The sequence below is a fragment of the Sceloporus occidentalis genome, unplaced genomic scaffold (genome assembly GCF_023333645.1).
Source record: "Sceloporus occidentalis isolate IW3139 unplaced genomic scaffold, rSceOcc1.0.p SCAF_2, whole genome shotgun sequence".
Taxonomy (NCBI): Eukaryota; Metazoa; Chordata; class Lepidosauria; order Squamata; family Phrynosomatidae; genus Sceloporus; species Sceloporus occidentalis.
The window spans coordinates 41,987,350-42,009,645 of record NW_028316982.1 but is presented as its reverse complement, the minus strand read 5'-3'; the positions used below and the strand labels follow the sequence as shown (position 1 = coordinate 42,009,645).

The 22,296-nt window shown below is 39.0% G+C and overlaps 1 protein-coding gene across 3 annotated transcripts in view; it reads left to right on the top strand.

The window, feature by feature from the left end:
- The window catches only part of LOC149318205 (fatty acid CoA ligase Acsl3-like), a 66,683-nt gene extending 45,007 nt beyond the window's left edge, over positions 1–21,676 (top strand). For all 3 annotated transcript variants that reach the window (XM_089509236.1, XM_089509233.1, XM_089509237.1), the window contains 10 exons: positions 1,079–1,235; positions 2,916–3,039; positions 3,334–3,405; positions 4,857–4,996; positions 6,091–6,263; positions 6,456–6,530; positions 12,867–13,058; positions 13,326–13,440; positions 15,438–15,595; positions 16,483–21,676. In XM_089509236.1, coding sequence (XP_089365362.1) covers positions 1,079–1,235; positions 2,916–3,039; positions 3,334–3,405; positions 4,857–4,996; positions 6,091–6,263; positions 6,456–6,530; positions 12,867–13,058; positions 13,326–13,440; positions 15,438–15,595; positions 16,483–16,646 — 1,370 coding nt within the window. In that variant the 3' untranslated portion in view covers positions 16,647–21,676. The remainder of the gene's footprint in view (positions 1–1,078; positions 1,236–2,915; positions 3,040–3,333; positions 3,406–4,856; positions 4,997–6,090; positions 6,264–6,455; positions 6,531–12,866; positions 13,059–13,325; positions 13,441–15,437; positions 15,596–16,482) is intronic.
- Positions 21,677–22,296: the final 620 nt, after the last annotated feature.

Below are 22,296 nucleotides of genomic sequence, written 5' to 3'. Positions count from 1 at the left end.
AATTAGTTGAATGGTTGGAATAGTTGAACTGAACTCATACAGGCCTCAGGATTTCCTGAGAACAATTCAAGATGGATATCCAACAATATTAACAAATGGTGCATAGAATACACAATGCACATTTGGGATAGGATTTCTGTATTCAGTGGTGGGTTGGACATGGTGATGTATGATGTGCTTTCTAGCTGTGCTCCTGTAGTTGGTTTGCTATTAAAGCCTTCAGTCTCCAAAGAGACCTCCTAGAGCTTAGAAGTTAGAGAATGATGACTAGGCCTCCCTCACCATATAAAAGTACAGAATACATTAGCATTTTTATAAAATCATGTAAATATCAAAATCATTATTTTGATCAAAAGTTAATAAATAAATGGAGTGGGACCAATGTGGTGTATTGATTTAAATGTTGGACTAGGATACTGGACGACTAGGGTTCAATCCCAGTTCAGCCATGGAAACCCACTGGGTGACCATGGGCAAGTCACACACTCTCAGCCTCAGAGGATGGCAATGGCAAATCTCCTATGATGAAACTCCTCCATAAGTTGAAAATCCCTTGAAGGCGCACAACAACAACAAAGTAGAGTGGAATTCCCAAGATCCCAGGAAGGACAGCTGAGGTGCAACTGGATACTGTGGACCCTCCTCATTCCCAGGGTCAGAGAGGGAGGTCTGCTGTTGGAGACCTCTCTAGAGCTTTGCCATCAGTGACCCATCAGCTCTTTTTTGCATATGAAGAGGGTAGTAATGGGATATCCTGGGGTGTATTAGATGAGGCCACAGATCCACAGGCTCCAAAGCTATCTTACTATCCAGCTCGTATGTTTAGGTTCTAAGTAGATGGAAAGAAAACTCTAAAAGGGTGGGTGGGCAAACCAGGAAAAAAATCTGAATTTACACTCCCCCAAGAGCTTTCTGTCTTGCCCAGTGTAAACTGGTAGAGCTGTAGATATGTTGGTGGCTGTCCTGCAGATCTCCCCTGACCAGGCAAGTAGGTTGGTTTTGTCCATTAGAAGTTGTGTTCTTCTTGAATTTGGTTTTATTTGTAATTGCTTTTCTATTTGTTTTGGGTTTTTTTTAGTGCCTGTCAACAAACAGAAGTTGAAACCAGTACCCTCAGACATTGCTGTAATTATGTATACCAGTGGATCTACGGGAATTCCAAAGGGTGTTATGATCTCTCATTGCAATCTTATTTCTGGTATAACTGGGATGGCTGAAAGGATACCTAATCTGGGGTATGTATCAAATGTACTCTTGAATATTACTTGCAGTTTAACACAGTCATAAAATGACTAAAATATTACTTCATTTAGTACAATTACTACTTGGAAAAGTTGAATGCTAGCTTTCATCAACCTTTTGATACATAATGGGAAAAAGAGTTGCTCGGCTCTTCTCTGTATGCACACCTGAAATGAATGAATAAATAGGACTAGCACGTCATAGTGTTATAATGTTCTTTAGATCTGTGTTTCTTACCAATGCACTGGAGTACCATATTTGTGTCCATTGGTTGTGTATTTCTTTACTGGAAATTCTCCAGAGACCAAGAGCTGATGGGTTGAGGATTGACATCAGTCCACTTTGAGTTTGGATGTTTGATACAGATAAGTTCAATAGTCACTTTGCAACTCTGACAAGGGCGTGTTAGACCATTTGCAGCGCGGAGGAGCCCCAGCTCCTCCGCGCTGCAAATAAGAAGCGCCAAAATGGCGCTTCTCTTTGCAGCACAATTATGACATCATGAGGTGCCAATGGTGCACTCGCGGCGCCATATGTGCGTGTGATGTGTGGACGCAATGCACCTGCTATGTCAAGATGGCGGCGCCTGTGTGGAATGGGCGCCACCATTTTGTGCGGACTCGGTCCGTATTAGGGTTAGGGGCGTCTGGAAGAGACACCCCTTCTCAACCCTAATACACACCAAGTCAACCCTACTATGCCACTTTGGCGCATCTGTAACGTACCAAGGATACAGTAAAGTTGCAGTTTCTCTGTGTTTAATTTGCCTGAGCTACCACATCCTAGAAAAACAACAGCTGAAATCATGGTGAGTGAGTGGGGGATAGGCAAGCTTTTAAATGAAGTTTTATTGTCCCTTGGTGTCGGCAAAATGTACTTATGGAGAAGTGAAGGAGAATGAAGGATAATTGAAGAGGAGCTTGGTTTGTTCTTAATGTTACCTTGGGAAGAGACTTTTGGGAGCCCTTTTTCTGGATCCAGGATACTTGGGGGTGGGGGGCGTCAGTAGCACATCAGCTTGAAACACAAAGAAAACAGAAGGTCATTTCAAGTTTTTCTTTTAAATGCCCCACACATCTTGTTTCAGAGGGGGATGGGGGAAGGATTTCCTGCTGAAACAAGGTGTGGACTCCAAGCAGTCCTAAGGGTGGCTTTCAAACCTGACAGTGCCATCATTATGGTGGCTTTAATGATAGAAACTGTGTTACTCTGCTAGCAGTACAAAGTTGTTAGGGTAGGCTCATGATGCTCTAATCTTGGCAGTGGACTGACACAATAATTGTCGCTTACTATCTGATGTTCTTTTGTTGCCTGTTTATCGAACCATTTCCTGTATTGCTATGTATTGTATATGTATTATCCTACTTGAGAGTATGTATTTTCCCTGGATGAAGATTAACCTTCCATTATGAAGCCAAGCCCTCCCTCCAGTCCATCTGCCTTGGTCCAGGCCTCGGAGGTAGAGAGGAACTGCTGGACCTCTTACCCTTTCCCGCCACCACTCCCTTCTCCTTCTGTGTCATGTCTTTTTAGATTGTAAGCCCGAGGGCAGGGAACCGTCTAACTAAAAGATTGCATGTACAGCGCTGTGTAAATTTACAGTACTTCATAAATAAAGGTTAATAATAATAATAATAATATGACATAAAAGTATATCATAATTCCTTTTACAGAGAGAAGGATATTTATATCGGTTACTTACCTCTTGCCCATGTTCTGGAACTGAGTGCGGAACTTGTTTGTTTGTCCCATGGATGCTGTATTGGGTACTCATCACCTCAGACACTGAGTGATCAGGTAAGGTATTTCCCCCCCATTAACCAAACTGTAGCAGTTATTGATGCATTTTTTTAAAAAAATGTGTAAAATATATCTAAATATAAAATCAGATATTTTTGAAATTATTTTAATGTGTTGGTATTTCTGACAAAATGTGCTCATGTTATTTTATGGCCAAGTATCATGGTAAAACATGATCCTGCCCCCCAGTATACATCTTTAATACTCGGTAAGCAAGATAATATTTTTATTTATTTATTTTAAGTATTGCTAACTTTATGTTCATGCATTTTTGTCTTTGTTTTCTTTTAGTCCTCTAAAATAAAGAAAGGAAGTAAAGGTGATGTTTCTGTATTAAAGCCAACTCTAATGGCAGCTGTGCCGGTAAGCTGTACATTTAAAATCTGCATTTTGCAAAGGTTACATGAAAATATAATGATTTGAAGATACAGAGCACCTGCATCATACATGGGTGCGCTTTACGCGGCTTTCAGCATATGCTGAAAGCCACGTGGGGACAAAGGGGCGGTGCGTCCCATAGGGATTAAAGGGGCGTGCGCCCATGGCACACGTGCGCTGCCGTGCTACCACGCCACCACATGCATGAGCCCCATTTACTTAAATGGGGCTTGGGCATGCACGGAATTTGCTTTACGTGGGGGAGTCAGGAATGGATCCTCCGTATAAAGAAAGGGCACACTGCAATTCAATTATGTTACATTACAGTACTGCTTGGTGCATATGAAAATGTGCTAGAGACTGACTAGTGTATGGATTATGTCATTGTGTTCTTTTAAAGAAAATTTTGCTGAATTTCCCAGGCTCCCAGAACTTAAAAAATCTATATGTTGAATGAATAATTCAGTTTTACTGATAAATAATTAATACTTGAGTCTTGTAGATATTATTACAGTATTGCCTAAAATATAGAATGAAAATACATTGGCCCCTGCACATTCCCTGGGATTAGAGAATCAGGATCATGTGTTTTAGTGGAAAAAACACGAATAATATATATATATTTTAAAATCTAAGAGATCACTGCTCTAGCAATCTCTAGGTCTTCCAGTACAACTCTGTGGTCAGCCTCTGCCAGAAATCGATCACAGAATTGTGCTAGAGGACCTACAAATGCCCTAAGTGTTTTCTCTAGGAATCTCTAGATCCTCCAGATTGACTTTATGGTCAACCTCTGACAGAGTCACAGAGGACTTAGAGATTCCTAAAGAGAACATAGAACTTCAGATGTCCATGAGCCTCTGCCATGATTCATGTTACATATTAATTTACTTTTAATGGAATACTCACTAATAAAAGTTAATAAATAGAAAAAAATGAAATTAAATATTGGCAACTTACAATAAAGAAAACTCTTCCTGAAAGTCATATATTACACACACACAATATCTGTCTATCAACATCATATCATATCATATCTTTAAAAAAACACAACAGAATTCTATTATTGTTCCCAATATTTTAATAGAGAGTATTTCTTAAACCTTAAAATAACTGTGCAATTTGTCCTTAACTAAAGCAGCATGTAAGTGGTAAATTGTATCGCATACTTCCTCTCTCTTTTTTTCCTGGAACCTTAAAGGGGGCATTGGTCATGTCCACTTTGCAAACAACAGAATACAGTAAGTACTCTATATTGAACAGAGGACTGGGTGTGAAAATGAGTGAGAGTGGTCACAGCAGCTGGAGTAGCTTTTCATCTAAAACCCAATCTAATCTGAAACAGTACAGTGGTCTCACTGATATCGGCAGGGAATCAAACTGGTTGTACAGTAGTCTATGTTGGATTCATGTGTGTAATCCATTTCTGTAACCAGGAAATCATGGATCGAATCTACAAAAATGTCATGAATCGAGTTAATGAAATGTCAAGTTTCCAAAGGAATCTGTTTATATTAGCTTACAATTACAAGATGGAGCAGCTTTCAAAAGGCTTCTCTACTCCGTTGTGTGACAGGTAAGGCAAATGAGCTTCCTCCCCCATGGCTACAAACCTGAGGTAAAGATACTGTGGTGGGAGATACTATAGTATACAACTCCTTGCTTACAGCAGCTCCATTTCCACAATCAATTCAAAGTGAATTTTGAATTACTAAGCCTGCCTATGTTTTAAGATCTTCTGAGGAGGCCTTTCTTTCTGTCCCAACACACTGTGTGGTGCATCTAATGGGAAAACAAAAGAGCCTTCTTGGTTGCTGCTCCCAGGCTCCGTTCCTAGAAAGGCTAGATTAGTGTCCTCTTTGCTAGACTTACATAGATAAATGGGAAGATTTTTGCTTTGATGGGCCTTTAAAGAGTGAGTGCTCATGAGAAAGGGGCCTTTAATAAATTGGGTTTATCCATATTTGTTTTTCTGTTTAAATAAGCATGCTCTTAATTGCTTATAGTTCTGCTGATAGTATGCAAATCTGCAGTGCTATATAAATAAAGCATAAAAATAAATAATAATAGTTCAATTATAGTTTAACTTCTGTATAATTTGAAGTTTTATCTGTTCTAACTTTTGCAAGGTGCATTGAATCCCAGGGCTGGGAGAAAGGTGGGATGTAAATAAAAAAATGCACCTTCTAGAATCTCCAACATGATGGTTGGGGGATTCAGGGAATTGTGCAAAAAGTAAATTTTCAGTCTTTTTAAAATATTACTTTAAAAGTAATTTTTCAACCCCTTGAGAAGGACGTCTAAGGAGCAGTCAACCCAGATGGCTGGCTGGATCTTTTAGGGAAATGAGAATCTTTAATTGGTCATTGAAAGTAAAGGTTAGGCAGCATATCTATTGGAATGTTGGTGTGGATGGAGGACAAGGATGCTGTCACTCAAGATTTGCTAACAGTAAAGTTATTTTAGGAAGCCACTGTCTGTTGAAAAGGAAAGGCCAAATGTGCTACTCTATTAGCATCTTTGGCTGTGACGTGCACTCTTACCTGTAAGTAAGTTCCCTTGATTTGACAAAAGAAAAAGCCAGCTTTCTAGTTGTGGATGTACATACTGTGTAGATGATCTCCAGAACTATTTTTATCTTGATCATAAAAATATTTTTTATCTTTCTAGCCTCATTTTCAGAAAAGTCCGGATGCTGCTAGGTGGAAAGATTCGGGTCTTACTATGTGGAGGTGCTCCACTTTCTGCTGCTACTCAGAGATTTATGAACATCTGTTTCTGTTGCCCTGTGGGACAGGGCTATGGATTAACAGAATCCTCAGGGGCTGGAACAATAACTGAAGGTTAGTAGTTTGTATGGATGGAATATCAGTCAGGGTGCAGAGATGTAATGTGGTAATATGAGTAAACTGATAATGCTTCACTCTAGAATATCTCAAAACATTTTTGATACTGAACTATTTATAGAAACAATAGTGCTAGCTTGTAGGTACTCCTTTGAGTTTGTAATGTTGTGCTCTTTTTCTAAATTTCAGTTTGGGATTATACAACTGGCAGAGTGGGAGGACCCTTGGTTTGCTGTGAAATCAAGCTAGTGAATTGGAAAGAAGGTATGAGGTCCTTTTGCCATGAATCTTCAATGGACATGTGGTGATAAAACCAAACATGTAATGCTTTGTTCTGAAAGATTTATTTTTAAACTGTGACTATGATCCAGCAAACCTTTAACATGTTTTTCCAGACTTAACTGTGTGTAGTTGAACTAGGAGAAGTTTGCTATGCTATTTCATAAAGTTTCTCTGAGGGCTAAGCCTGTCATTTTTTCCCCTATTTCTTCAGCCTTAAAACCAACCAGGAATTACAAAAAAACAATTAGGGCCAAGGTACAAGGTGTGTGAAGGGCCTGGACACCATGCCATATGCAGAAAACCTTAGGGAGCTGGGTATGTTTAGCCTGGAAAACAGATGGTTAAGAGGTGATATGATAGCCCTGTTTAAGTATTTGAAGGGGTATCACATTGAATATGGAGCAAGCTACGGAACAATGGATGCAAGCTACAGGAAAAGAGATTCCGCCTTAACATTAGGAGGAACTTCATGACAGTAAGAGCTGTTCGACAGTGGAACACACTTCCTCAGAGTGTAGTGGAGTCTCCTTCTTTGGAGGTCTTTAAGCAGAGGCTGGATGGTCATCTGTCGGGGATGCTTTGATTTGGATTTCCTGCATGGCATGGGGTTGGACTGGATGGCCGTTGTGGTCTCTTCCAACTCTATGATTCTATGACAGTGGAACACACTCCCTCAGAGTGTAGTGGAGTCTCCTTCTTTGGAGGTCTTTAAGCAGAAGCTGGATGGCCATCTCTCGGGGATGCTTTGATTGTGAGTTCCTGCATGGCAGGGGGTTGGACTTGGATGGCCCTTGTGGTCTCTTCCAATTCTATGATTCTATGAATTCTTCACCTCATATCATTTCCCAGATTTTAAGTCACTGAAATCAGTTAGAACTTGAAATGTGAAGAGTTATTTGGACTTACATCCCCAGAAATCCCCAGCCAGCATGGCCATAAAAATCAGTGTTTCTAGCTATGCTTAATCATGGATGGCAAAAGATAGGATCTCTCTCTGTGGGAGTGGGAATTGCTTGTGGAAGGCAGATACTACAGTTGCTCATTCTCCCATGCTCAGGTCCCTTCCTAGTTATAGAGACAGGTAATATTCCAGGCTAAACAGGGCAAGAGATGGACTTTTGAATTGCGCTGAGCTCCTGACATATGTGGAGGTCATGATAAGTTAGCTGAGATGAAGAAATCCTGGACGGAACTAGGGCAAAAATTCCCTATCGTAAAAAAACCCAAAAAACAAAAACAAAGCAAAAACAAAATCCCCAAATCTTCTAATTTGCTGGCAAAATATTTTTCAAATAGTTTTAATGGGAAAAATTCTTTAGCAGTAGAGACTTCCTTATGGTCTGTGCCTAGCGCCTAAAACCTCTCCCCAAAAAATGTCTTTGCATTGTGTTGTAAAGAACCTGGGGGAGGAAGGGATTCTGTGCCAGGTAGGAACTACTAACATATATTTTGCATACAGTTATGCTGTTTCCTCAGTGCTTCTACCACTCTTACTCCACATAAGGAGACTAGTAACTAGAAATGGGAACTGTTGGTGCTTTGAATACCTCTTTGGCACAAAGTAAGAGAAGGTTTTTTCTTTTTCCTGAGATCTCAACACATACCAGATAATTTGAGGGAGGGAGATAAGCAGTAATGATTAGAAGCCAAAATAAAGCTTGTAGCCCAATATTGAATGGAAGTCACTGTGGCTGTTATTGACTGCTCAGGAAAAATGTTTGTTCATTTGTTTAATGACGTAAATCTGGCATAACATTGGCAGAAGGAAAATGGTATAGTAGAAGAATTTTTCTGATTTTTCCAATTGCACAAATGATAGTGCTTTTAGCCATGCATTCCCAAGGGCACTGATAGTGCTTTTAGCCATGCATCCCCAGGGGCACTACTGGAAGTTGCACTGAGTTACCCCATACATGTAATCTGGATTTAGACATCCATGAGAGGAATGGCACTGTTGGATGCTGGCCATTATATTTGCTGCCTCTCTTTTCTGTCAGTCAGACGAGGTTCTCAGAAGATTAGTCCTTGCGTTTTTGTATGCTCATTGGTTTTGTGTGTAAAACATTTGAACTGTGGCATACATACCTCAGGCTGGGACTAGGGTTCCCGAGTTATGTTTTTGTTGACCTGCAGGAGCTAAGTTCTGGGGCCCTTAACTAAGACCTGAAGCAGGCAGCCCAAAAAGTGTGGCTTTCGGCTACTCCGGGGATTTGGCGTGCAGATGATGCACACTCCTGACACTCCTGGAAGCTGCTCTGAGCCCCCCTAAGGAGGTCCAGAGTGGCAAAAGGCTGCTCCTTGTTGGCAGCCTGCTCAGGAGCATGTCAGGAGCTGGCTTCAGGACTGTGTGGCACTGAGGTCCTGAACTGATGGGGGGCCAATTGTGGCTGAAGTGGCCAGAGGCCCCTCCAAGCCACCCAGCTGTTTGGCTAGTTGGCTTTTCATCTCTCCCATGTTCACACTCTGTTTTTGTTTTTCTTCTATTTTTTTCCTCCCTGTCTACACTGTTCATTTTGTCTTTGGTATCCTGTGATGACTTTCCTGGGGTAAAAAAAGACTGTTTGTGTCCATTTTGAACAGGGTTGTATTTGATATCAGTATTTGATAGCTTAAAAATAAATTCAACTAGATTACACACTCAAGCATTTCTTAAAATTATTATTTTCTTATATAGGACCATCAGAGTACAAGAAGATACATTCCTGCCCCTAGAGCTTACAGTCAAAACTCTGATATAGAAAAACAGTAGAGGGAAGGAAGCAAGGACGGAGAAACAATAAGCAGTTGTTTTAGATGCCCATGCTTAGCCTTAGTTACATAGTTAGGTATAATTTTGGATTTTTGAGTTTCCAACCTCTTAAATGAAGTTCTGTTGGTAGCATTGCTGCTTTTAAATTTCCTTGAGCCTCAAAGAGCAAGTATAATTACCATAGCTGGCTTGTTCTGGGATTTTCTTCAATGTCCATTTCTTTTCTGATTAATTACAGCAGGGCAGATGATGAAATTCTTCTTCAAAGAATATGCAGAAACACATATATTGCTATAACATGGAGTTGAAAATATTATTTTTTAAAAGTAAGACAGTATTTGTTACTTTTCAAAAGTAATTCAGTTGTATTAGCATGTTGTTGAAACATTGCTTTTAGTAACTTTTCAATTACTTTTAAAAAAACAATAAAAAGACCATAAATCTTTCTAAGTGATTCTTAAAAAGTTATGTTAAATAGTAACAAGTTAGCGTTACTTGTTACACTTAAAAACTTTTATTAGCAACACTACCAGTGTTTATGCTTCTTCATTACCCAAAACATTGTAACTCAAAATGTAATGTGTTCCCACATGATGTTATTACCAATAAAGTGTCATTTCCAAGGTTTGCTACAAAGTAAATTGCTAGTGTCCAGAAAATATAAAAGTTGACAACAGAATGTATATGTATTTCATAACTAATGAGAATACTGCACATACTGGGGGAACGTATCTTATTTTGTTTTCTAGGGTGGGTTACAGACTGCCGAAAAGCGGCGGCCTGCACCCGCCCCTTTCCCAGCCAGATCGGGGCCTCAGTGGCCAGAGCGGCAGCCGCTGAGGCCCCAATCCACCGCTTTCCAGGCTGCGGGGAAGCGGCAAAAGGCCCCTTCCCCACAGCCTGGAAAGGGGTGTCCTTGGGGCTTCAAGCCCCAAGGACACCCCACGGCAGCAGGGAGGAGGAGAAAGGGGCCGCTTGGCCCCTTTCTCCTCTGCATCGCAGGGCGCAGCCATCTGAAGGCTGCGCCCAGCGACGCAAACGGCAAAAGGAGCTCCGTTTCAGCGCTCCTTTTGCGGCCGGGGAAGGGGCGCACTATGCGCCCTGGCGCGGCGTGATGACATCATGTCCGCGCCGCCCCATATAGAGGCAGCACGGTTGTGACGTCGTAATGGCGGCGGCCGTGTGGAATGGCCGCTGCCATTTTGTGCGCGCTCCGCGTGTCCTAGGATTGGGGGCATCCGGAAAGGATGGCCCTTTCTAACCCTAGCATGCGCGGAGCGCACACTTTTAGGCCCGTTTGTAACGGGCCCATGTATACTTCTTAAAGTCAGTTTTAAAAAATGCATCATCTGTCATGTTGTGTACAGGAAGAAAATGCAGGACAAGAAGCTTGGGTGCATTGTTTGTGTGTTCAGTTCTGTTCTATTTTGAGCAGTTTGGATTATTTCTCTATCCACTGTATACTGCTGATTTTAAAAAAATGATGTAGCCTCTCAAGTGTGCTAGTTAAAACAAATATTAGCCAAGGGAAAAACAAAGAAAGATTTGTGGTCCTTAAAAACCTACTTTCAGAATATCACCCAAAAATTTATCAGAGTTCAGAACAAACTGTATTTGCCTTTTCTCCTCTTTGTTTACACTTGGACTCCATAATGGAAAGTCTGTGAGTCACTGTTAATGGGATAAATGTAAAAAACTTAGTTTCATGGAGCTGGTAACCTGTGTGCTATGTAATACAGTGGATGGTGTTACATTTAAGATGTGACAGACTCAAATTCAAATCCTTTTTGCCAAGAATAATTTTCAGGCCCACTACACAAACCAATGGGAAGCATCATCTTCCCATTGACAAAATGCATACATTTTACACCATCAAACATTACAGGGTGAATGTTTTTCCATGTTGATTGAGGGTGGCCTTCCCTTCACCAGATAAACTGGATGCTACAATAATGGGTTTTGTGCTTTTCACTCCCTCCTCTTTGTATAGATTCTGTGCTTTCTAATTGGAAACAAAGCAGCATTTCCTGTTATGTCTACACTGGCAAGTCATAGCTTATGTTTTGCTTTTGCCAAGCCAGGATCATACCCTAGTTTACAAGTTAGGCTTTCAGAATTGTACAAAGCTATGGTTATTGCTTCTTATAGAATGAAATGTTTTAATAATAAAATAATAATAATAAATTTTATTTCTACCCCGCCCTTCCATAGATATGATCAGGGCGGCTTACAAAATTTTTAAAACATTCCAATACAAGATAAAAATACAATATAACAGTTAAAAACATTACTACAAAAACGGGAACAGGAAGACAATAAAATATACATGTCAAGGGCAAGGAAAAGAGAGAAGGAGTTTACAACGGTCCGGGGTCGAAAGAGAAAAGGATGTAAACAGTTTGATGTAAACAGTTTGATTTGTCCTGTTGTGGTGTGACAGAAGAAAACCAGGATTATTATTTGCACTTCAGTTCTAAAGGTCTTTTCTTTATTTTTCTTTCAAATATTTAGGGTTGACATATTGAAGGGTTAGCAAATGCAGCAAGTAATAATTGCTGACAGTTAGAACTGTGGGTCGCAGCATGTATGACTTTCAATCATTGTGAAGTCGGAGGCTTTCACGGCTGGCATCCATATTTTTTTGTGGGGTTTTTGGGCTATGAAGCTGTGTTCTAGAAGAGTTTTCCCCCCATTGTTTCAACAGCAGTTGTGGCTGGCATCTTCAGAGAATGCTGGCATGGAAGAGAGTGGGGTATATATGCTGTTGGTTGAGGGGAAGTGATTTCCTTGTTAATCTGTGTATTCTTCTGTTGTTGAATGGCAAGGCCTCAGGATGTCTCTTTAATTAATGATCTATTGTCTGAATCAAGGAACACAAGAGACGCAGCAGTAGCAGAACACATTATAAACCATCCTGGGCATAAAATGCTGTTTGAAAACACTGAAATTCTGGACCATGCCAATAACTATCAGGTCAGAATGCATAAGGAAGCCATTGAAATCCATAAACACCTGGACAACTTCAGCAGGAAAGAAGAAACTCTTAAATAAAGTTTGGCTACCAGTCCTGAAAAACACCAAAATCAAGACCCAGCAAATGATAATGAAAATCACCCAGGGTGAAGGTGTTACCCAGTAGACAGTGGATCATTAATTAAGACTTAACATGCAAATCGCTTCCCCTCAACGAACAGTATATATCAACATTCTCTGAAGATGCAGCCACAGCTGCTGGTGAAGTGTCAGGAAAAACCTCTTCTAGAACACGGCTCATAGCCCGAAAAAATCACAAAATTCTATTTTAATTCATTGTTGAACACTGTGCCCACTACTGTGTATAAAAATGCACCTCTGGAAGTTATTAGAATATGCATAATTCCCAATGTAGCATAGGATGTCTATGCAAAAGGCTCTGTTTGCTTCCCCAGTGTAGTCATTGTGGCCTCATCAATTATTTGTGTATGTATTTCAAATGAATGTTGTATTTGAAAAATAGCATAATATAATATATGTTGGAATACATTATTCTATATATTAAAACTACTTATTAATTATAAATTCTATTCTAGGTGGATACTTTAACACAGATAAACCGTATCCTAGAGGTGAGATCGTTATTGGGGGCCAAAACATAACAATGGGCTACTACAAAAATGAAGAACGGACACAAAAAGATTTCATGATAGATGAGAATGGACAGAGGTGGCTCTTCACTGGAGACATTGGAGAATTCCAGTCAGATGGGTGCCTAAAAATTATTGGTGCGTTTGTTGTGCAGTACTTGACTGAAATATTCTATTGACATAATGTCTTTTTACTTCAGTTGATTCTGTTTTTTTGTTACTCACGTGAATGCGTTTTATGTTTGGTATGCTTGTGAACAGTTAACTCTTACTTCTTGGAGGCCTACTTGGTTTGTTAAATTTCAAAATGTTCTAAAGCAGAAATGAAAACAGAACTTTAGCCTGATCCTATATATATGTATTTTAAATGTGTTCACCTTTTAATTGAAAACATTACTTTTACAGATCGTAAAAAAGATCTTGTGAAACTTCAGGCAGGAGAATATGTTTCTCTTGGCAAAGTTGAAGCAGCTTTGAAGAATCTTCCATTGGTGGATAATATTTGCGTATTTGCAAGCAGGTAAGTGTAATGTTATTGCTTGTGGTAGTATAATGTGCAAATTTAGAAAAGTTATTTCTTTGCACTAAAAATTTAGCTGGGCATTTTTGGGAGTTATAATTCACAAATAAATTATATTTTTATTTATCTATTGCCTTTCTGTGAGCTAACATGGTGCAGTGGTTTGAGTGTTGGACTATGACTCTGGAAATCAGGGTTTGATTACCAACTACCTTGAAACCCACCTTGGGCAAGTGACATGCTCTCAGCCTCAGGGGAGGGCAATAGCAAACCTCCTCTAAATAAATCCTCCCAATAAAACCCCATGATAGGGTCACCTTAGACTTGCCATAAGTGAGAAACTACTTGAAGGCAAACAACAACAACAGCTTTTCTCCCAAGATGGAATCCAGGGTGACTTACAAAAAGATAAAACAAGATAGAGTGAAAAGCCTGATGATAAAAAACTTAAAACACAATTAAGCAAATTAATATATTAAAAGACCATTGATTAATTAAATATAAAAACAATGAAACCTTAGCAATAAAGATCAATCAATCCCACCTGCAATAAAAAAGACCCTTCTGCACAATCAATCATCAAATGCACATTCAAATAAAAATGTCTTTACCTGCTGGCAAAAAGAGAGCAGAGCTGCAGCCATCCAAGCCACCCATAGAAGGGAATTCCGTAGCCTGAAAACAGCCACCCAAAAGGTAGCTTTCTGTGTCTGTGGGGGTCTGTGATGGTAGTGAGACAGAGAGAAAGTTCTCCTTGAGAGAAAAACATGGGCAGATACATTTTTCTGGGCGCTGAATGATACAAGGCATTTTAGTAACTCTCTGCTTTTTGCTAAAAACCAGTGTCTTGTCCTTGAATATACACAGATTCTGCAGGAACTGATGAGAGAATAAATTTACTCTGAATCTACACATCACCATACATTTAACTTAGTACTGGTGTTATCTTAGAATGTACTTGTTATCTTAGAATGTACACCTTGGGCAGGCTTTTATATACTTTTTAATTTTACCGACTTTGTACAGCGCTGTGTATAATTACAGCACTTTAGAAATAAAGTTTAATAATAATAATAATAATAATAATAATAATAATAATGGTGCTTTTTAAAGCTAATTCTAAATTACTGTCCACAAATATTCTTGCTTTCTCTTTTTCCAAAGGGAAAGTACTGGAATTACCCCCACCCCAATCCCAACCCCAACCATTGAAAGATAGCCATTGAGTGATACAACTCGAATAAATATCCTCACTGTGGAGAATGGTATCTGTCACAGCTGCTCACACCAGAGCCACGTAGAATCTGATGTGTCTTTACCACAGTGGTCCCACCAGTTAGGGACGACTAGAGTAGCCTGAAAACCTGTGGCTCACCTGTGCCTTTTCGCTACCCTACTTCAAAGAAAGAAGAGCTTGAGCAAATCAAAAGAGTAGGGAGTAGCTTTGACGAAGGTGGTCATGGTGCTGCAAGATTTGGGTTTATCTGTTTAACTGTTTGTGTATTATGGAAGGAGTGATTAACCCTACCTCCAACAACAGTGTAAGACTTAACAAACAAAGCTTAATCTAGCAGCAAGATCCTTCCTTCGGACAAGGAGGTTCTCCTTTGATTTCATTGAGTCTCTTTTCTATGAGACTGAGAACCCACCAAATTATCCCCATCCCCATAGGGCTAAAACCCAACAGGTTTCTCTAACCTGATGCCCTTCCCCCCATAAATTTCCATAATCCTGCAGCCATAAGCCTCTGGCAGTGTTTCATTGATGAGGGGAAGAGGCTGAAACGGTATAACACTTATTAGTAAGAGTGAAGTTGACTTGGGCTGCTTGATTTCATTGGTAACTGTGGCAAAACTAATATGTGTGCCATTATATCTTGGGGGAACATTGAGAAAGAAATATGATGAAATATACAGTAACACATTGATGTTATATAAAGCAGGATGGATCTATAAATATGAGGATGAAGTTGTGCATAAGTATCTTTCTTTTTTAAGTTTCCAGTCTTATGTCATTGGATTTGTTGTGCCAAACCATAAAGAACTTAAAGAGTTAGCACGAAAGAAAGGATTTAAAGGAAACATGGAAGAGATATGTAATAGTGCAGAAATGGAGAAGGAAGTACAAAAGCTTTTGGCTGAAGCTGCCATCACAGGTAAGTAAGGACAGTTGCTTCTGTGTCTTCCCCACCACCACATATGGCATTGACTTCGTGAAAATGAATGTTAAAAATGCAGAACTGTGGATTAAGATTTGCAATTGGACAAAATGAATTATCTTCTTAAGATGCTGGATTTGTTTTTGTTATTACAAGAGGGTAGGAATCTTCTGAAACAAATCCAGATAACCTGAGAGGTGCCCCTGCTGGATCTGAAAAAAGGTTCATCTAGGCTAGTATCCTGTTTTACCACTTTAGCCAACCAGATGCTTCCAGGAAGTATAGAAAGCAAGGCATGGAGGTAACTGCCCTCCCCGGCTGTTGCTTCCCAGGCATTTGGTATTCAAAAGCATGTTCCTTTCAACCCAGAGGTTCTATAAAGCTATCATGACTTTTACCAACAGATATAACCATTTGCCATGAATACCCTCTTAAAGGAATTGAAGCAAATCACCATTACAGTGTACTGTTGCAGTTTCTGGGAATGTGGTCCAAAACATGACTTTTCCAAGCTCTGGATTCTATGCATTAATAGGGTATTGTGTGGGCAAAGTTCTTTCTTTGCTTGTCTTGAATTTGTTGCCAATTACTTTCCTAGACCCTCCTGTTTTTAAGAGAGGAAAAAATGTCTCCATCTTCTCATCTCTTGTATGAATTTTAAAAATTTGACAATGGCCGAAAACCGACAGACAAAAAGTGCCACTAGCTCCAGGCTGCCAGTCTGTTTGACCCCAATATCTACTGTCTTTTCCCCCTGCTAAACTTAATAGCCCCAAATGCTTTATCCTTTGTTTTTAGGGGAAGATGTCCTGCAATTTTCCCCCTGTGTGAAATCTATTTGATTTAGAGTGCATTATTTGAAATTTCTTTTTCTGTTGTTCCAGCTAATCTTGAAAAATTTGAAGTCCCACTCAAAATTCGTTTGAGCCCTGAACCTTGGACCCCAGAGATGGGCTTGGTGACAGATGCCTTCAAATTAAAGCGTAAAGAGCTGACTGCACACTATCAGGAAGATATTAATCGAATGTATGGAACAAAAGTAAAATAAACCCACATCTTCCCACCTTTTTTTCTTTTCTTTTTTCCTTTTTCTTTGACACCACTTTGATACAGTGAGCTCAGATCAAATAGGAAATACTTGAATCACATGTCTCATCACTTGGGACCAACATGAAAACACCTTTACACATTTTCAGATTATGCTGTTACTTCTGATAATATCAACATCTTTAACTGGCAGGATAAGTAAAATATTAAGACAGCAAACTTGTGTCTGTCTTCTTTCCCCCCTCAGTTTCCTTTGCTGTCTTGACAGTGTGTGGATTTTCCTAATGTCCTTTTGGACAAAGATGATTTTAAAGCCTCAAGTTTTTAAACATGATTTATAAATCCTGTATAATGTTCTGTTTGTAACTTTTTGAAGTTTGGCTACATAGAGGGAAAACTTGGCTATAAAAGAAATGATTAATTGGGGGGCTTTTTTTACATACGTATTTAAATATGAAAGAAGTATCAGTGTGAAATTATGTACAAAGAAATGACTTACAGGTGAAAATCATTGTTGGCCAGAAGACCAGATTATTTGTTGCTGTGCAATTGTTTTGTATAAAATTGCAAGAGAAATAGTCTGACATTCTGACTTATAAAATAACAGCTGAAGTATGTGCCTGACAATTTCCTCCTTCATATATATTTTATTTTTATCTGAAATAAGGAAAAATGGTCATGGTAAGGCACTTGTATATATGGGAGCATACCTGCAGAACAAGCTGTAATTCACTTTTCAAAATGTATTGTGGCCATTTTTTTTTTAAAGAAACTGAATTGCTGAAACTAGTGTGAACTCAGTTTTAAATGAATTGCTTCATGATTGGCAATGTTCTTTTCTAAAATGGGACTTTTGCTTGTGTTGATTTTATCTGCTTTACCATTCAGGTTTCCTCTCTTTATGTAGTGGTGTGTGTATGTGTGAGAGGAAGTCAATCAACAGTTCAAGCCTAGCTAAAGCCCAAACATTTTAAAAACACAGTCCATATGATGTTTACTTGCACAAGTCCTGCCAAAATGACTCTATGCATTCTTGTGTGCCTCTCTTTTGGAGTGGGGCATGGTCTTGTACAACATAAATTTATGGTTGATGGTTTATTTGAGGAACAATAGTTGTACTGATGGCAATTTGTATACTCTTATCTTCCTCACTGTTGTGAATGCTGATAAAAATGTCTAATTTTAATTACCCAGTTGTTGAAATCTAGTTCATAAGCAGAGTTAGAGAGACTAAACCTCAGTGATTTTTATAAAATAATATTCCTGCACTTGAGGTCCAGACCTGAGTTACTTGGTTTGTTTGCTTCTTCATTGTGTCTCAAAAGTCTTGAATTTGAAAATGAGAATTGTTATGTAGGCTGTTTAAGATGTTATTGTAAAGCTTTTGGTTCTAGTTGGTTTACTCTGGTAAAGAGTTTAGAAATGTTACTCTTTTTGAACTCCAGCTCACATAATCACCCAGCCAGCATGGGTAGAAGCCATGCTGGCAGTGTGGTTCTGGGAGATGTCATCCAAAAAAGTAACTTTTCCAAACTTTCCTGGTGCTCACAGAGATCTCTCTGGAAGTTACAACAGGTGGACTGGAAAACTGGAGAAAGCAGTGCATAGTCGGTGGATGAGGGACATGCACAGTTTTTCCTGATCTTCCAAGAGTTGTGCAATACTAGTTCTGTTTCAGCTTCTGAGAGCTTTATAATGACGATGTGCAGAAAGTTTTAGGTAAGGTCTAACCTTGTGGGGAGTTACTATTTGCAGTTTGTTTCAGTATAATAAAATATATATTGCTATGGGCAGCTTGAGAAAACAAAATGTATACTTTGGTAAACATTTAAAGGCTTTCTACTGAATGAACTGCCTGTAAATGTAGTTTTGGTAAAGGTTTTAATCTGAAAGGCTTTACTTCCTTTTCTGTAAAATTACAGAAATTGTGGTCTTTAGCTGTATATCTTGGTAAAGGCCATTGAAAATGCATTGAACACTAATCAGCCAGCTGTAAGCATTTCAATTCTAGTAATTTCCAGTGTCTGTGTCATTGAAAATAGTTGAAATTCAAAACTCTTAATTTCTCTCCATCTCATAGAAAACACTGAGAAAACACAAATGCTTAACTGTTGCTGCATTGTGAGCATTCTGTACTTGAAATAATAGCTTTAATTTGGAAAACAACTTGATGATTGCATCTAATTAGAAGAAAATATTGAAATGTGCATAAATGAGTGCAACTCATGGAGAGGTGTTAAGTAGTTTATAAATTAATGGTTATAATAAGTTGACATACCAAATGAAGATACAGCTGTATTCCCATAATGTTAATCTTTGCTTTGGGTTTCACCTCTTGAGAATGTTATTCTTGCATAGTAGAATTAATCTGATCACTTGAAATATCTAAATTTTAAGAGGAACAAGATCCACTCAGTAAAATCAATAACTGAAAGTTTTATGGATTTCCCCCTAACTATGGCTTTGAATATAATTAAAGCTGGCATTTAGGTTTCTTTAGAAATGAGAATTCATTTGTTTCTTGAATGCCCAGGTTTCATGTGTATCTAGTTCCTCTATTGTGTTAAATTATTGTGCAATTTGTTTTTTAGTTGTGGGGATGGAATTTGTGACATGGTCCATAACTGTATCTTTTGGGGGATTTTTGGACTTCCTAGTTCAGTTCTTGTCATTAAATGATGCTGGAGTTTTTCGGCAACTCTGAACATTCTCACAACAGATTAGTCTTCTAAAGAGCATGGAGCACTATCCATTGGAGGAAACTATATATGACATATGTTTTTGCGCACAGTGAAGGAACCAAATGGCCTAACTTGAGGTTACATGGATTATCTCTTTCTGGTTTTCATGCTTGTGGGTTCTTCATGCTTTTTAAGGTTCAGGTACTAAGTAAGGCAGGCAACCAAAGTGACTCTGGGCCATTAGCAGATTTTGATCACTAAAATCTAAGTACAGGGTTCACCCCCCCACACACACACTTTTCGCTTTTTGTTTGTTTGTACTATGAACATTCTCTGACCCCTGTGGCTGTGTGCTATGCCAGCTGCTCTGCAGGGAGCCAGAAAATAGAAGAGATCATAAGTGGGATTTTTTTTAGCAACTAGATATGCGGAAATTTTTTTTTGTAGCTTCTAAAGTTTAAAGGCTTTTTACTGAATGAATTGCCTGTATATGTAATTTTAACAAAAATTAGTATGAAAGTAAGCATTATATGGCAAATGTATGTAACAGCCTCTTAAATGTTTTTGAATGAAAGACAGCTTTGGGAGGCTTCAAATCATGAGCAATTGGCAAAAGGTAGAGCCAGCTTAACCCTTCTAGCTTCAGTTATTTTCTGTTCAACCCTCTCCCTCCCCATTGACATTTCTGCCGATGGGTAAAAAAAGAGTTATTTTGAAAACCAATTGGACATTTTTTTGAGTTAGAAAATTGCTGTAGGAGAAAAACGTTTGGCAGTTCTCCCTGCTACTGTTCTTCAGCTTAAGAACAATTTTCTATAGTTTCAAATTTTCAAAGGGGTACAACATTGTCATATACACCTGTCTACCCATTGAGCCTTAGACCAGTAGTTCTCAACCTTGAGTTTTCCAGATGTTTTGAACTTCATCTCCCAAAAGCTGGTATAGCTTATGTCAGGGATTCTGGAAGTTGGAAGTTTAAAACCTCTGGACCAATTGCTGAGAGCCACCGCCTTAGACCACTTGGGAGCATTCATTTGTTGTCCCAGGGTAAGGTTTTGAAGGATTGATTCTGGCATTAAGTGTATTTATGGCACCATCTACACCCACTAGGTACCATGGTGGGTTCATCCACTATGTTGCATTTCTATATTGCTGTGATATGTAGTGAATAATATGTTAGTGTATGTGCGGGCTATCATGTAAATCTTTCTTGTTCAGTTACACACACTGTAGGCAGGAAGTGTAGCAACACAGCTGCTTACCACAAGAATGTGACTTCTGTGATGACTGGATATGTGAAGGGGATTATAGTCCTCTCCAGCAGCAATGATTGGGAATTAAACCCTTAAGCTCGCCAAAGTCTGAAGGTCTTTCTCATTTTTCACATTGTGGAACATTTCTGGATTCAAACCTAAACATATTTGGCCCATGATATCACATGTATCCTGCAGAATGGAGAAATAAAGTGTGTGTGTGTGTGTCCATGTATGTGTGTGTACGCGTGTTTCTGTGTATAAATGGCTTTGAAAGAGATTGATTATGTCATTTCTGTCCAACTTTCATTTCTTTCATCAAGACTTGTGAGGGAGCCCCATGCAAATTCCATCAGAAAGCATACAGCAGCAGTGATTGTACCTTTTATATCAGGAAATATGTTAAATACTGTTCCTGATGCTGCTGCTATTGCAGTTTACAGATAATGCATCTTTTTACCTCAAGGGGAAGCTGTCTTTTTAGCAGTAAAATATTTTGCTGAAGTTAAAAGCTAAAAGCAGTGTGCAATTACAGCTCAAAAGGAAGCCTATAAATGTACTGTGGGCTTTCAGTTTTTAATAAAGATACAAAAATACCTGGAGTTGAAATATAAAGGTTTCATCCTATTAAAGCTTAAGAACGTAAGCAGCAAATTCATCAGAATAGAAATCCTTAGAAAATAACTGTTTGCTGCAAATGCACAAGCTTGTTTTTTCTTCTTCCTGCTTTAGACTTCCACTTCACCCATTTGATTTTTTTTTAAAAAAAAGTAAAACAAACTTTATTTTTAATTATATGTAATGTGTATATTCCTCTGGGCTTGTAAGAAAATTGTTTGCATCTGTTGTCTTCTAAACTGGCAAAAGGAGGGAAGTTTTTAAAAGGTTGTAAACATATTAGACCATGCTGAAAATGTAACTGGATAACCAGTTGTTTGTTATAGTAATTGGTTATTTAATGTAAATTCATTGATTTTGGTTGTTATTCTGAACTGCCTGAAAATGTGTCTATCATAACTGAGTTATATTGTATGAATTATTTATTTGTAATTGGACATTTACACTTCAAAAAATTAAAATTGAGTTTCACAAGTTCATTTGTTTCCCCTGTGTGTGTGTGTGTGTTTCTGGATTTCACTCTAAGATTCCAGTCCTCTCCTCATTGAAAATTAATTATTATTCACACAGTATAGTCCTATACCCATGTCTACACTAGAGCACTTACTCATAAAGACTGCAGCCAACCTGTCAAAATAAAGAATATCTACTTTGGGTTGACAGAACTGGCCTTATCAGTGTGGTACTACTATCTCTTTCCCTTAGAGGGCTGAGATGTGGGTTCCAGGCAGCCTGTTTTGCACTCCTAAACAGGCCTACAGCCTTCAGGAGCAGGGAAGTACTGAAATCTGGTCAGCTTCTGTAAGTGTTACGGGGAGCTTGAATACGGAAGAGGTTTTGGCTCAGGCCTGAAACACTCCCCTATATGCCTTTAGTACAATGGTGACCTGCAATCAGCATATTGATTCATGTTTTCTATTCTCTGGCCCAGGCTTATGAGAACAGTGACATCAGTTGCTGGGGACAGCAGGAGGGGAGGTTGAGAAAGGAACTTGTGTCTGATCCAGCCGGCCCTCCTTTTTTTTGGGGGGGGGGATCCATTCTGGACCCCCTTGCGAAAATGGAGTTTTACATATATTCATGCCCCTTTGGCTTCATC